The sequence below is a fragment of the Giraffa tippelskirchi genome, chromosome 10, assembly GCF_054371585.1.
Source record: "Giraffa tippelskirchi isolate mGirTip1 chromosome 10, T2T-mGirTip1v1.2.pri, whole genome shotgun sequence".
Taxonomy (NCBI): Eukaryota; Metazoa; Chordata; class Mammalia; order Artiodactyla; family Giraffidae; genus Giraffa; species Giraffa tippelskirchi.
In genome coordinates this window covers 148,442,491-148,458,647 of record NC_137284.1, presented here as the reverse complement: position 1 = coordinate 148,458,647, position 16,157 = coordinate 148,442,491, and the positions used below count along the sequence as shown (strand labels likewise).

Sequence of the window (16,157 nt, the reverse complement as noted above, 5' to 3'; positions counted from 1 at the left end):
CTGGGTGCACAGGGTCCTTAGAGGAAGTATGTTTCAAGTGCAGCACAAAGACCTGTGTAACATTGAAAGAAGAAGCTGAAGATACAGAGGATTTTTATGATGTTCCCTGAGTCTTAGAGCTATCAAGAAAGTGTTATGAGAACTTCTCTTGTGAGATCATCAAAGTCATCAATAACCTACACACAGTGAAATCCAGTGGTCATCTCACTTGACCTCTCAGGACCACATGACCTAGTATATCAAGATGCCACTCTTCCAGTTTACCTCTCATTGTGTCGGCCATTACCTAGTCTCCCTCACTGACTCCTATTCATTAGTTGGCCCCTGAATATTGAAAACTCAGGGCCCAGTCATATGCATTATTATCCTCTTTAGTCTGTGATTTATCCCTTGATCAATCAGTTATTCTCACAGCTTTATCTTTTTTTATTAATTTATTTATTTTAGTTGGGGGCTAATTACTTCACAATATTGTAGTGGTTTTTGCCATACATTGACATGAAACAGCCATGGGTGTATATGTGTTCCCCATCCTGAACCCCCCTCCCACCCCCCTCCCCATCCCATCCCTCTGGGTCATCCCATTGCAGTAGCCCTGAGCATTTGCCTCATGCATCAAACCTGGAATAGCATTCTGTTTCACATATGATAATACACATGTTTCAATGCTATTCTCTCATAGCTTTAAATACCACCTACACTCACTCTTGGGCTTCCCTGATAGCTCAGTTGGTAAAGAACCTGCCTGCAGTGCAAGAGACCCCGGTTCAATTCCTGGATCAGGAAGATCCACTGGAGAAGAGATAGTATTCTTGGACTTCCCTTGTGGCTCAGCTGTTAAAGAATTCACCTGCAATGCAGAAGACCTGGGTTCCATCCCTGGGTTCACCAAAGAATTGATGCTTTTGAACTGTGGTGCTGGAGAAGACTCTTGAGAGTCCCTTGGACAACAAGGAGATCAAACCAGTCAATCCTAAAGGAAATCAGCCCTGAATATTCATTGGAAGGACTGATGTTGAAGCTGAAACTCCAAAACTTCGGCCACCTGATGTGAAGAACTGACTCATTGGAAGAGACTCTGATGCTGGGCAAGACTGAAGGCAGGAGAAGGGGACGACAGAGGATGAGATGGTTGGATGGCATCACTGACTCAATGGACATGAGTTTCAGCAAGCTCCCAGAATTGGTGATGGACAAGGAAGCCTGATGTGCTACAGTCCATGAGGTAGCAAAGAGTCAGACATGACTAAGCAACAGAACTGAACTGAACATTCACTCTCAAATTTATGTATCCAGCCTGAAATTCCCTGAACTCCAGGGTTTTATGTCTGTCTCCTCAACATGTTCTCTTAGACATTTAATATTAGACATCTCACACTTAATTTGTTCATAACTGAGCTCTTGATATTCCCCCCAAACTGGCTCATTCTATGGTACCATCTCAGTCAACAGAATTTCACCTCAGTTAATACAATTTTATCCTTCTAATTTTTTAGACACCCCCCCCAAAAAAATGTATAGTCACTAACTCATCTCTTTTTTCATATCAAATCCAAACAAATGCTGTTGTCTATAGTTTGAAGTAAATAAGATGATATTATATTAGATTAGTTATGTATAAAATATAGTCTTTAGAAACAGACTTTACTGCCATTACCTTGATCCAAATGATTATCACCTGTTGCCTAGGTTATTGTAAAGGTCTCTATGACTAATTAAACAATCATCTAAAATAATCATTCTCTTCATCCCTGTCAAAGCAAAACTTGCCCTGGACAATGTTAAACAGGCAAAGAAGACTATTCAAGGTTATCACAACAGGAAAGGGAACTCATGCCTGCACTTATCTTCACTCAAAGAGTGGGAGAGTTTTTAATCATAGAAATGAACTACTGGAAAAGTACTGAAGGACGTTAGCCGGGAGAGGTTGATCAATAGGAGATGTTGAGCACATTGAGTTTTCCTGAGTCTGTAAAGGTGTTTTTCTGTGATGAGTCCATCCTGCGTGCTATCTGGTATCCACCAAAGTCAGGCTCATCCCCTCCCACAGAGACTGGGAATAAGGGCACTTTCTTCCTTGATGATTATATTTCAAAGGTATGGCTCCCAAGTCCCAAGAAAATCCTCCTTGGGATGTGAAACTGGAAGCAGGTTTTTTAAAAAGTTTACATCTCAAAGGAATAGAAAAAGATTTTACAATTGCAAGTGTTCTAATGCAAATGTCAGGGGCCTAGAGTCAGGAATAAGCCCAGCTTAAGTTTAGTCAAGCCAAGAGAAACGTTAGGACATCTGGGTAAACCTCTGCCTGGCCTAATGTCCTCCGGCAGCATATTATCCACACCTTGATTCCGGATTTTTTTCCACGTAACTGGCTTCGACCAGTACAACGAGACTGCAGATTCAGTATGCCAGATCTGAGCCCAGGTCCTAAGAGGCCGCTAGTGTTTTCATCTGGGTTTTCTTGCGTTCTGCCATCATTATAGGAAAAACATGCCCAGGTGAGTCTGCTGGGCCCAGAGAGAGGAAAGATACCGCAGCTGCAACATCAATGGAGACCCAGCCTAGACCAGCTGACTACCATCCAATGCTCAGACTCATAGATAAGCCCTCCTGATTAGCAGAGCCACCAGCTAAGCCGAGCCTTGATAAGCAGAAACCCTAATGTATGAAAATAAAAGCTTACTGTTGACATCTTTGGAGCTTTGTATGTGTGTCTTATACAGCAAAAGTTAATGGATCTCCCTCCTTCTTTCTTACTGTCCTTCAATCGACTGCCTACCCAGGAGTCAGAATAATCTTGTTAAAATATTAGGCAGATTCTGTCACTGTTCTTCAATACCCTGCAATAGTTTTCCCCTTCACCCCTAAAAAAAAGCAAACGTCTTTAAAAGCCTTACAAGGCTCTACATAATCTAAATCTCAATTACCTCTCTTATTTCATCTTCTCTTACTCATCATGGCTTACTCCACTCCAGCATGTTGCTTATGCCTTCCTTGGGTTCCTTCTGCATGCCTGCATGCCTGCATGCTTGGAATGTTCTTTAACTAATGTCTACATGACTCACTACTTCACCTCTTTCAAACTTTTCCTAACAACCTTATTTAAAATTTCAGCACTCTCCCAACAGATAGTTCCTTTCATTCCTATTTCACTTTTCTTCATAGTACTTTTCCACCATCTAATGTACAATTTTTTTGCCAACTTTAAAAAGATATAATTCACATACCATAAAGCTCACACATTTAAAATGTACAATTCCTATGGGGGGGTATACTTACACAAGTATGTGCACCCATAAAAGGGTGAGAAATTGAATTAGTACATGTCTTAAGACATAAGAGAAATGCAATTATTAACTTTTTCATAGGCATACATATGTATGGCTACAAAAATAATAACAAGAATATTGAAGGGCATAGAGTGAAAAGTCTTGATCCCCTCCTCATTCTATCTGCCAATTCTCACTACTATATTCCCACTGGAAACCACCTATTAGATTTTTCTGATGATGCCCATATGAAAATATAAGCAAATATGAATTTATATGCATTTCTATTCCTTCCTAACACAAAAGGATGAATAATAAATTCAATGTACTTTACTTTTCTCACTTAACAATATAGACTGAAGATTGTTTTTAATTATTTAAGAGCTTCTTTAATGTTTCTATAGCTAGATATTTTATTATACAGATGAAACATAATTTATTTAACCAGTCACTATTGATATCAGTTATCAATATTTTGTTATTACAAAGATGCTGTAAAAAAGATGCTAATAAAATTGTGCTAATGACATAAGAAACAGGGGATCAGTTAGGAACCAGGGTGCTGATTAGAGGAATGATGAGAATGGCAATGCTGGAGAGAAGGTAGAAGAACAAATTTGTGGGAAGCTGGAAAATATTGTGGTAAACTTGGGGTGTGTGAGGGGGAAAGGAAAAGAAGAACCCAGGAATGAATCAAAGACCTGGAACCACAGAAAGAGAGCTACAGAGAGGAAGGAGGGAAGAAAGTGCCAAGAGACGATGAACACAATTGTTGGTCGAGATAATCTACAGGAAGTCACTGTCACTGTTAAACCTTGGAGCAGAAGCCTCAGTAATGTTGATCCCTGAAGCTGGACTTGCTATCACTCATGGAAGTAATACAGGGAACTTCTGGCAGTGAGCAAACCAGAAAACCACAGAACAATATAGGTGAGGATGACCCAGCACCTAGAATCAAACATTTAGGTCAGCTGTAAGACAATGAACAACATTTTCTACACTTTTCCCTTTCAAACATCTCAGTGTTTTTTAATAACTTGTATATTTACAGTTCTTATATTTATTTTGTAAGAAGCATTTTAACTACAGTAATATGTATTAATGAATATAAGCACTTAAAAAATAACAGTCTACCATATAGGAATGACTCACTTTTCAACTGAAGCAATGTCAGGATTTAAAAGTTACCTTGTAGATCACAAACAGTTTTCAGATGAAAATGATTATTTCAGATTTTAATCAGTGCTTTCAGCTTACTGAGGCCCAAGGTAACGAGTCCACTGTGGTCCTCAGGACACAGCTAATCCTTCAGGAGTTGACAGCAGCGTTTCATGACATTTCGAAAGGCCTCTATGAATTTGTCATTCCGGAGGGTGAAGATAAAAGGGTTCAGAAAAGGGTTCACCACTAAAACCATCAGTGATGCTACCCTGTTGTACTCAGCAGCCTGCGTTTGCTTGGGTTTCACAAACAGGAACAAGCAGCTGCCATAGCCGATGACACCAAAGGTGAAGTGGGAGGCACACGTAGAGAAGGCTTTCCTGCGGCCAGAGCCTGAGGGGATCTTGAGGATGGTGGAGACGATGCAGGTGTAGGAGATAATTGTAGGGATCATCAAACTAACAATAATGAAAACAGCCATTAAAAACAGAATAAACTCTGTGAAAAGACTGTTATCACAGGATAGTTTGAACAGCTGTCCTTGGTCACAGTAAAAATGGCCTAGCACATTTGATTTGCAGAAAGGAAGATGAAACGTGGCATAGACCGGCCAGATTTGAAACAGGAAGCCAAATACCCAGGACACAATTACCACCCAGAGACAGGTGTGGCTGTTCATAATGATGGTGTATCTCATAGGGTTACAGACAGCCACATAACGGTCCACAGCCATCACTCCTACTAATAACAACTCCGACGTTCCCAAAGACAGGTACAAATACAGTTGTACACAACAGGCACTCAAAGATACTGTCTGCATCCCAGGAAGAAGGAGATCCCAGAGCATCAGAGGGACAGCCACAGATGTGATCAGAATCTCTAGGACAGAGAGGTGACCCAGGAAGAAATACATGGGGGTCTGCAGACGTTTATCAACACAGACTGTCAAGATGATGACCATGTTTCCAATTAATGTCACAGAGTAGAAGAAAAAGAAGGTGGCAAATAGAATATTGCATAGTTCTTTAGAGCCAGGGAAGCCAAGGAGATAAAATTCAGTGACACTAGAGTAATTTTTCAACATTTAGCTGTGTGCTTTTGCTGTTTTTGAAATCCAGAAGGCAAAGGAAAGACAACATGCCGTTAATTTCAAATCACTAAAGACATTCACAGTTTGACAAATATTCCCTCCTGCTCTCAGGCTCCATAGTATGGGCAGCAGGGTCCACATTTCACTGTTTCCTGTAAAAAGTTGATGTGAAGTGTTTTATGAACAACATGCATAATATATGAAGATAAGTGGGCATGTCCAGTTAAGTAAGAAATAATCACCGATACCACTCTATGCATAAAATCACACCCACCCCAGGAATCACCCTTGTCTCTCAATTCACTAGACATTCTGCCTCCACCCTTCCTTGACCACCTTATTGACTTCCCTGGCCACAACATACTCATTCAGAGCCTGACCCTTTCCGTCCTGAGTGTCGTAATCTGTCTTCTGAGCCTGTTATGTCCATGTCCTGAAATAACTTCTGCCTCTCAACAGTTCCAAGAAAGTATTCCTAGTGAATCTCACGGAGACATGGTTCCTTCTCCTTGTTTGAACACAGATTCATTTGCCTCATCTTCACTTTGAAGTTTTCAATTCAGTTATCTATATCATCATTCTTCCTGGGAAGGACAACAGGTAGGCGGACGGGGTCCACTCAGAATGATGTCATAAGATAAGAGCTATTTTGAAACAAACTATTGAGTCTTTTCTGGACTTCTGGAAGCTGGTTTCCTGGAGTTGACTGCCCAATTTTTCCTCCTTATTCTTATGGTAAAAGTCACTTCCTTCTGCTCATTACAGTGAATGTGCCCCCTCAATAGGAGAAGCCTCAGTAGCTCTGACTTTGTGACTTCTAGCTCAGAGATGATGATACCTCTGGTCACCAGGGGACTGCAGAGTTTTGGGGAACAGGAGAAGTGAAGACACTGGGACTCTCCTTGCCAACTTCCATCACTCCCATTCCTACTGCAAAGTCTGGAACCAGGAACTAGGAAGTAGCTATGATATAAGGTAGCATGCTCTGCTTGTCTGGGGTTTCAAATTTCTAGTTCTAGGAAGAAGAGATTTCCAAATGGGAAATGTGTCCCTGTGTTCAACCAGCGATGGACCTAGGAATCTGGGGAAGTATCAGAAGTCCCCAGAGAATATTTACTCATTTATGTCCTCAATAGTCTCCTGAGTCCTACAAGGAAAAGTGTCAGAAACATCAAAATGGGTCACTCTGAGGTCCTTAGATTAACTGGATTCCTTCCCTCACCACATATAGCTGATTGCTCAAATGTCTATAACCCTGGGGCACTTCCAGAATCTCTAAAGCTACACATGTGCCTCTTCACACTCTGTACTCTCTTTAGGCTGTATTTTCTGCCTATTAGCTCTCATCAGGAGCTGAAATTGAAGTACCTCAAGGAACCTTGTCTTTTTCATTCATCGTCACACCTCTGGTGCCAAGAACAAAGTATTACACAGAGTAAACATGTACTCTTTTAATGTTTACTCAGTAAATAAATCAGTGAATGAATCACAAACAGATCAACGAATGAACAAAGAGTATCCATCCTGACCTGCTTTTCCTTCTGCGTACAGGACAAGACTCTCTTTCACTCTTTACAGAGGACTTGTCTGGTCCATCTGTGGCCTCTCTTCCTGGGGATCCCCTACAGAATAGGAAGCATACACAAAAGAGATAGGGAGAGATGGGAGAGCAGGGTCTCAGGTAATGACAGAGAGCTGTGTCTGTCACCAGCACTCAGAACAGCAAAATGTGCTTTCTGCTCTGAAGGAAGCGGGTTCACCATGCAGCTCCCTTAATCCATTCTTCATGTTCCAGGTGTCTTCTACATGGTAACAAAGCCCAGAACTTCCTATCCTCTCCTCTCCTGCTAGCTCCTTCACAGAGGGAAACCATGGCAGACACTCACCTTCAGAGAAGGGGACTGGACTGTAAAGTTCTACGGCTCTGGGATCAGCCCTGGGTGCCCCCTCACGTGATGAGTGCTGAGCATGGCCTGCAGGCCACAGAAAACTACTGCTCTCTCCACTCTCAGTGAAAGAGGGAACACCTCGTACCAGCAACTTAGGGGTAAGTCTAGTCATAAAAGTGCTGTGAGAGCCTGACCATGGTTCTCTGTGTCTCTCTCTCCATTTTTCCTTTGCTTCTCTGTCCCCAGGGAGACTGATTCACTGATTAACTAAATCTGTCAAGTTCAGAGAATCCCTAGAGAAGTAGCGAAAGAGAGTCAGAAAAACTTTTCCCTTTTCCTCTCGAGGCTAATCAAGTTTAGAACATGGAAAAGTTCTAAATGGGCGAACTTGAAATCTCTGAGGCAAGGAGTTTCTCAACACCCAGCTGGCCTTTCCTCAGACCCCAAGTCCTGGTTGCCATCAAAACAGTCAAAAAATAGCCAGACTCTGCTCTCTTCTGTGCCTCCCTGATTCCATTCAGCCCAGCGGAGCCTAGTGACCCACAAACAGAAGCCACCTCAACTGGCTCTAAAACGTATCAAACCCCAACAGCCACCAAATAGCCTCTGTCAAAAGTTTTCCTTCATCCCAATCCCCAGGAATCCCATCTTTTCCAGATGATCTCTGCACTCCACCTACCAGATACTCTCTGACCACAGTTACAGGAACCCGGGAAGAGAGAAAGGGGAGGGAGGATCTGCCATGCACCCTGACCTCACAGCCTGTGAACGCCACATACCCTTCCAGGCTCTCCACCCTGCGTATATTCCAACTGTGCTGCTCATTCATATATTCCCTTAGGTGCCAAATGCTACCAGGGCACCTTCCTGACCTGCCTGAAGTGAGAGGTACAGGCAGAAGGAGCAATATACAGGACTAAATCCCCCAAATATTAACAGTATATAAAAGTGAGGACAGCTGGATTGCTAAATAAAATAGCAAAATAACATTTTAAATATTTATAATTACCTTATTAAAACAACTTCCATTTAAAACAACTCCTAGTAAGAAAGTAAAGTTTTACAGAGGAATAGAAAACAAATTCCCTCTCACCAATGTACGATTCTCCTGATCATCTCATACATCTAAATACTATGATTAATTTCTATTATGTCCATACAGAAATTTTCTATCATACACACGCATATCTCTATAAATACCTTCACCTGTAACATGTACATTTATACAGTAACAGCTTCTAAATCATATTACATTTCTTAGCTGCTTTCCAATCACCCTCCAAAAAGTTGTACCAATTTATAATCTTGAAATGAGATTATATTGGGGTCACCCAGACAGATTTCTACAGGAAGCTGCAGGAAATTTTTATTCTCGTGTTCACCATGTGACCTTCCCAGTAATCATACTAACATACAAGGAGACAGTAACTACATTATGAAGGGAGGAAACATCCCAGGGTTCCTCATCCCCATGGGAACCGTGATGACAGCTGCCCAAGACGCTGCTGTCTCAGCTACTGCCTCTCAGCCCCTGAGCTCCGAACGCGTCAGTGCCTGTCAAGACTGTTTGTAGTATGTGAAGCAAGGCTACTGCCACATGAGGAAATCTGAGGTAGGTGAGGTAGGTAGACGTTTCCTCTCAGAGCCCTTATTGCAAAGCCAACTTCCCTAATTCAGAACATGGTTCATTGTCCCTACATGTCCCTACAGTGATGTTTATGGCCACAGGAGCCCAACAGACACTTCAAAAGTAGGAAGGAATGTGCACTAACAAAACCCATTAGGAAAAATTTTGTCAGTTTCTTAAAGCTAAGGATATAGCTACTATGACACAGCAGTTCTGCTCCCAGAAATTTACCTAAGAAATGAAAAGATACATCTTCACAAAGATGTCTGTTCTGATGTTCCTAGCAGTTTAATTCCTTACATCAAGTGACACAAAACAAATAGCCCCAACAAAAGAATGGTAGTGTCAATCTTCATTATTCACATATTCTGTATTTGCACATTCATCTACTCACAAAAAAAAAAAGGGTAGCTCCAAAATCAGTATTTCCAAGCAATTTCCAAGGTCATTAATCGACATGGGCATGTATGCTCATAGCAGAAAACTGGAGTCACCTGGAGTACATGTTCTCAACTGAGCTTGAAGAAGGCACAACCCTGCCTCTTGTTGCAGCTTCTATACTGTAAATAAATGTCTTTCGTGCTGTCCAATTAGCAACATGTTTTTGACATTTGTTTGTATTTCGTTGGTGATTTTGCTACCTAAGCTATTGTTGCTTTTCAGTCGCCAAGATGTGTCTGACTCTTTGTGATCCCATGAACTGCAGCATGCCAGGCTTCCATGTCCCTCACCATCTCCTGGAGTTTGCTCAAATTCATGTCCATTGAATCTGTGATGCCATACAACCATATCATCCTCTGTCACCCTCTTCTCTTTCAGTCTTCAATCTTTCCCAGTATCAGGTGTTTTTCCAGTGAGTCAGCTGTTTGCATCAGGTGGCCAAAGTATTGGAGCTTCAGCTTCAGCATCAGTCTTTCCAACGAGTATTCAGTGTTGATTTCCTTTAAGATTGTTCAATTTGATGACTCTTAAGCATAATGTTTTTGCAAACTGTGGAAAATTCTTAAAGATATGGGAATACCAGACCACCTTATCTGCCTCCTGAGAAATCTGTATGTAAGTCAAGAAGCAACAGTTAGAACTGGACATGGAACAATGGACTGGTTCCAAATTGGGAAAGAAGTACATCAAGGTTGTATATTGTCACTCTGCTTATTTAACTTATATGCAGAGTACATCATACGAAATGCTGAACTGGATGAAGTACAAGCTGGAAGCAAGATGCAGGGAGAAATATCAATAAACCTCAGATATGTAAATGACACCACCTTTATGGCAGAAAGTGAAGAACTAAAGAGCCTCTTGATGAAAGTGAAAGAGGAGAGTGAAAAAGTTGGCTTAAAACTCAACATTCAAAAAATGAAGATCATGGCATCCAGTCCCATCACTTCATGGCAAATAGATGGGAAAACAATGGAAACAGTGACAGACTTTATTTTCTTGGACTCCAAAATCACTGCAGATGGTGACTACAGCCATGAGATTAAAAGATACTTGCTCCTTGGAAGAAAAGCTATAACAAACCTAGACAGCCTATTAAAAAGCAGAGACATTACATTGCCAGCAAAGGTCCATCTAGTCAAAGATATGGTTTTTCCAGTAGTCATGTATGGATGTGAGAGTTGAGCCATAAAGAAAGCTGAGCACCAAAGAATTGATGCTTTTGAACTGTGGTGTTGGAGGAGACTCTTGAGAGTCCCTTGGACTACAAGGAGATCAAACCAGTCCATCCTAAAGGAGATCAGTCCTGAATATTCATTGGAAGGACTGATGCTGAAGCTGAAACTCCAGTACTTTGGCCACCTGATGCAAAGAACTGACTCATTGGACAGGACCCTGATGCTGGGAAAGATTGAAGGCGGGAAGAGAAGGGGATGACAGAGGATGAGATGGTTGGATGGCATCACCAACTCGATGGACATGAGTTTGAGCAAGTTCTGGGAGTTGCTGATGGACAGGGAAGCTGTGTGTGCTGCAGTCCATTGAGTGGCAAACGCTTGAACATGACTGAGTGACTGAACTGAACTGAAGCATTATGCTGACATGCTTATCTCCTGGTGCTAAGGGCAAGAAGGCTGTTATGTGCCTTATGGGGAAAATAAGTTTAGATAAGTATTATACAAGCTTCATTATTTAAAATACATGTTTGGTAAAATTCTTCAGGCATGAGTTACAAGCTTTTGGCTGTCACTATCCCTTCACTATCTCCCACAGTTTGCTCAAACTCATGTCCATCGAGTCAGTGATGCCATCCAACCATCTCATCCTCTGTCATCCCCTTCTCCTCCTGCCTTCAATCTTTCCCAGCATCAGGGTCCTTTCCAATGAGTTGGCTCTTTGCATCAGATGGCCAAAATATTGGAGCTTCAGCTTCAGCATCAGCCCTTCCAATGAATATTCAGGGTTGATTTTCTTTTTGATTGACTGGTCAAGAAATACCGTGTGTAACAGACAAGTTTGGCCTTGGAGTACAAAATGAAGCAGGGCAAAGGCTAACAGCATTTTCCCAAGGGAACAAGTCTTTAGATAGATATTTTCAGGAACTAATTTCAAGATCCCAATCCTTGCATCTCTTCATATTTAGGAAAGCACTAAATCCTTCATGGTGACATCAGATCCTCGTGACTAGCAAAAAACCTTTTGTAAAGTAAACATTTGATTGCACTGAACTGCCCCTTCACCAAAATCTTATATAATGACCTCCCCACTGCCTCTTTGGAGCAGTTTCTCAGGCCTATCTGAAGTGCTGACTCCCGGGCTTCAGTCCTCATTTTGCCCCCAGTAAAACTCACTGGCAACTCTCAAGTTGTGTATCTTTTTAGTCAACATAGCCAAGAAATGAGGTATTGAGGCAAGGAGCACGATTTTATTTGGAAAGCCGGTTGACCAAGAAGATGGCAGACTAATGTCTCAAAACAACCATTTTGTAGGGGTGTTGATGACAGGTTCTTTTATAGGACAGTGAGGAGGAGGAGTTGAGGAAGTAAAGACCATTATCTTGCAAATATCTCCTAAAATGGACATCTGCAACATAGTTTCATTCCATCCTGATGTGCTCCTATGACTTTGTCACTTCGGAGGTTGAAGGATTGAGAAAAGAAATAACTACTGAAATCATCAGGGAAACCACCGTATTGTAATTGGGTGTAAACTATGTTCTGTGCCAGTTTTGTCTACATCCTGAAAATACTGCTGTATATTAACAGTTTTAAGAAAATATTTCTGGGAATCTCTGTTGGTCCACTGGTTAGGGCTCAGAGCTTTCACTGCTAGGGTTTCCAGGTCAATCTCCAGTTGGGGAACTGAGATCCTGCAAGCCCCATGATGCATACAAAACAAAAGAAAGTTTGCCTTGCAAATCCCACCCAGACATGGTTACTTCTTTTCTTTGTATCCACTGAACACAGGCTTCATTTGGATTATATGCATTTTAAAGTTGTTACCTGTTTTATGTATCACTTTAGGGGTGTTGTTGAGAATTTGCGCCTATCAAGGACATTGTCTGTTGGTCTTCTTTACAGACTGAGACCTGGTGGACCGGAGTTGATGAAAAGAAAGAGAGAGAGAGAGAGCGAGCAGTATCTCTCGGGTTACATAGAAAACCAATAAAGCCCACGCACAGGACTTGCACCACTCACAAAGGCACAGGGTGTCCTCTCAAGGAGGTCTTGAAAGCCCAGGCGAGAAAGTGAGCTCGGTAGGTTTCCATGCTCCGAAGAGAATGAAGACAGAAAGAAGGACGCAGGGGACCCAAGTCTCTAGTGGAGCAAGAGTATTTTATTAGCAGAAATGCAGGCTTATGTATCTTTAGTAAAATGATTACTCAGCCGTTACAAAGAATGAAATTCCATCAGTTGCAACAAAATGGATCGTCTAATACATACAAGGTCGCTGACGCTGGAAAGAGTCACTGAAAGGAGTTACTGAAAGGGATCCAAGCAGGTACCCTTTCCCATGATCTCAGTCCTGAGAACTGCATGCAGCTCTACTCATTCCTGGAATAGGACCTGATAAGGAACAGAGAATCCTTGAGAAATAGCACACAAAGGAAGAAAAGCACAACATATTGGATTCCTTAAAGTTGAACATCCCCTGACAATTGTCATAAGACAATTTGACACAGAGTTTTGAATCATTCCCTTATTTCTGGGGAGCTGGCTTCCTACTGTGGATTATCCACTATCTTCAACCTTATTCTTGTGATAAAAGTCTTCCTCCATCTGTGCTTTTAGTGAATGTGCCTCCTCTAAGCACGAAGAACCTAGCCAGCTCCAAGTTGATGACCTTAAGTTCTGACATTATATTTCCACTTGTGATCACGTGTCATGAGAGACGAGAGGGCCCAAGAAATGAAGAGGATCGGGACTTTCATCCTTATGTCCCATCTATCCTACACAGTCTCTATCTGGGGATAACGAAACAAAGAAGCAGCTGAAATTTAGAGACAACATCCTCTATGTTCTGAGGTCCCAAATCTCTAGTTGCAGCAAGCAGCCAGACCTTCAAATAGTCTGTCCCTCAGACCAAACTGCCATCATCTCAGCTTCATAGAGCAATTTGTAAAGTCTCCAAAAACGTATCTGCTTGTCTATGACTTTTCTATTTTGTCCAGAGCCCTAGGGTAAGAAAAATGCTGGAAAATGCCAAACCAGATAGTACCATATTCCTTAGTTGCCAGGCTCCTCGCTCACTAGATGCATACCTTTGCTTAATTGACCACTTTTACACTCATTGCTTGTGTAAAAATACACTCAGAATCTCGTTCTCTAAACTCTCTAAGCTGCATTTCTCTTTCTACTGGCTTTCATCAATATCTCAAATCATATTACATTTGTACTTATCATTTTAACATCAAAATCCCACATTAGAATTAAGCACCTTGAAGGCACCTTCTTTGGCATTCTAGTATCACAACCAGTGATAAGAAGAGAGTATGACAAAATGTGTACTCTATAAATACTATTCAATGAATATATCAATTAGTAGATTAAAGAAAAATACAACAGACAAAGAATGTCCAACCTGACTAGGTTTCCCTCCACTTACTCTTTTCTAAAGCATTGTCGAGTCAATTTGTAATCTCTCTTGCTGCAGATCCTTTACAAAATGAGAAGTGGTATAAAGAAGAAATGAAGAGGGAGCAGGGTCATGAGTCTCTCAGGCAGAGGGCTGTGCCTACACCCAGCACTGTGCATCCTCACCCTGCTCTTTGTTATGGAGGGATGATCTGAAGGACAGCTGATCTACTCTGCAGCTGCCTCACTTTACTCCTTGTTTGAGAAGGCAGCCCAGCTCAGGCTTCCCAAAGAGATGCTTTTCTACTCTCCCCTTCACAGAGGAGAATCGCTTGGGAGACATTCATTTCAAGAGAAGGGGAAGGACTTAAAGGTCTCCTGCCCTTCAGGCATCAACCACCACCACTACATGGCTAATACAAGGCAATACTTGGGAGACAGCCTGATTCTGTTGTCTTCACTCATAATGAGGAATAACTAGCCAAGCGCAGAAATTTAAAGTACAAAAACAATGGTGTTAAGAGGAATCTGGCTGCCTCCCTGTCTCTGATTCTCTCTGCCTCTTCCCCCTCTTCCTTGTCTACCCTCAAGGATGGTTATTCACTGAGGAAAAAATTTGCACAGGTTCAGAGACACACCAGGAATGTGGTGAAGGAAAAGCTGAAAAACTTACCACTCTTCCCACCTGAGGCTAATCAAGTTGGAGACCATGGATGTTTTGTGCAGTGGGCAAAACTGAAAGCTCCCAGTCAGGAGCTTCTCAACACCCAGGCTGCCTCCCTCCCAGGCCCTTCCTTACCCACTACCACACATTCCCAGCTGTCAGAATCAGCCAATGCAGCTGCTGTGTGCTTCTCCCTGACTACATGGAGCCCTACAGAGCCTAAGCCACCCTCAACCTGTGAACCCACCAGTGGATTCAAGACGCTGTCACAAACCTAGTGGCCAAATGGACTTCTGTCCAAGTTCTCTCTTCATCTCTAGGGTTATACGAAGCCCATCTTTCCCAGATGATCTCTGCCCTCTCTGTACCATACACCCTCTGGTCATATTCATGGATCCTGATCAGAGATCAACAGAGAGGATCTGCCACCTACTCTACCACCAATGCGTTAATGCCATGGCCCATTCCCATTTCTCCAACTTGCATGCATTCCAAGTGGGGGTTGTTCAGCCATACGTTTCCCTCTAGGTCTTCAAATGCGATTGGGTTTTGGAGCCCTGCTCAAAAACCTCAGCTGCTTGGATTGAGGGATAAAGGTTTAAAAAATATTCTAAATTAATCCCAAAAGTGCTACATAAAAGTGAGAATGGCTGAGATGCTGAGTAAAATTGCAAAATCACATCTGAAATATTTATTATTACATTTGCAAAAACAATTGCCACTTTTCATAAAATGAGCACAAGTCATAGTTAAAAATCAAATGGAATGATGGAACGTCAATGTCCCTCTTCCCATCTGCTTGAGTCTTCTGATCCATTTCCTAGAGCTAAATATTATCACAAACTTCTAGAGTAATAGATAGAGACTTGCCTGTATTAACACATTCAACCTTGATGTTGGTAAGGACTGAATTCCTCTTACAACTGCTGGTTGAGAAAGTCTCCAGGAAGGCACTATCACTGTTGCACCTTGGGCCAGAAGCCTCAGGGAAAGGTTAAACCCTGAAGTTGGACTTGGCATCACTCATGGAAATCATATGGGGAACTGAGGCATTGAGAAAACCAGGAAACACAGGACAATATAGGAGAAGATGACCCAGCACCTAGATTCAAACATTTAGGTCAGATGTCAGAATAAATGACACTTTTCTACACATTTCCTATTCAAATATCTCAGTGTTGTTTTTAATAACCATGAACATGTTTTATATTTTTAGTTAAATTTTTTTTTAATTTTATGTATTTATTTTTATTTATTATTACTTTTTTGCTGTGCTGGGTCTTTTTGCTGCACACAGGCTTTTGCTAGTTGGGGTGAGGCAGGGCTTCTCTCTAGTTGGGGCTCTGGCTTCTTATTGTGATGGCTTCTCTTTTGCATAGCACAGGCTCTAGGGTGCACGGGCTTCAGTAGTTGCGGTACACAAGCTTAGTTGCCTGCAGCAT

The 16,157-nt window shown here is 41.9% G+C and overlaps 2 protein-coding genes across 2 annotated transcripts in view; both read right to left on the bottom strand.

Moving 5' to 3' along the window:
- LOC145523659 (maltase-glucoamylase-like) overlaps positions 1-16,157 on the bottom strand; it is a 340,029-nt gene that overhangs the window by 229,336 nt on the left and 94,536 nt on the right. The window lies entirely within an intron of this gene.
- Positions 4,476-5,514, bottom strand: LOC145523663 (olfactory receptor 9A1-like). Its single transcript, XM_081534371.1, has one exon. It carries the CDS (start codon positions 5,512-5,514, stop codon positions 4,570-4,572), a length of 945 nt encoding a protein of 314 aa, XP_081390497.1. The 3' UTR covers positions 4,476-4,569.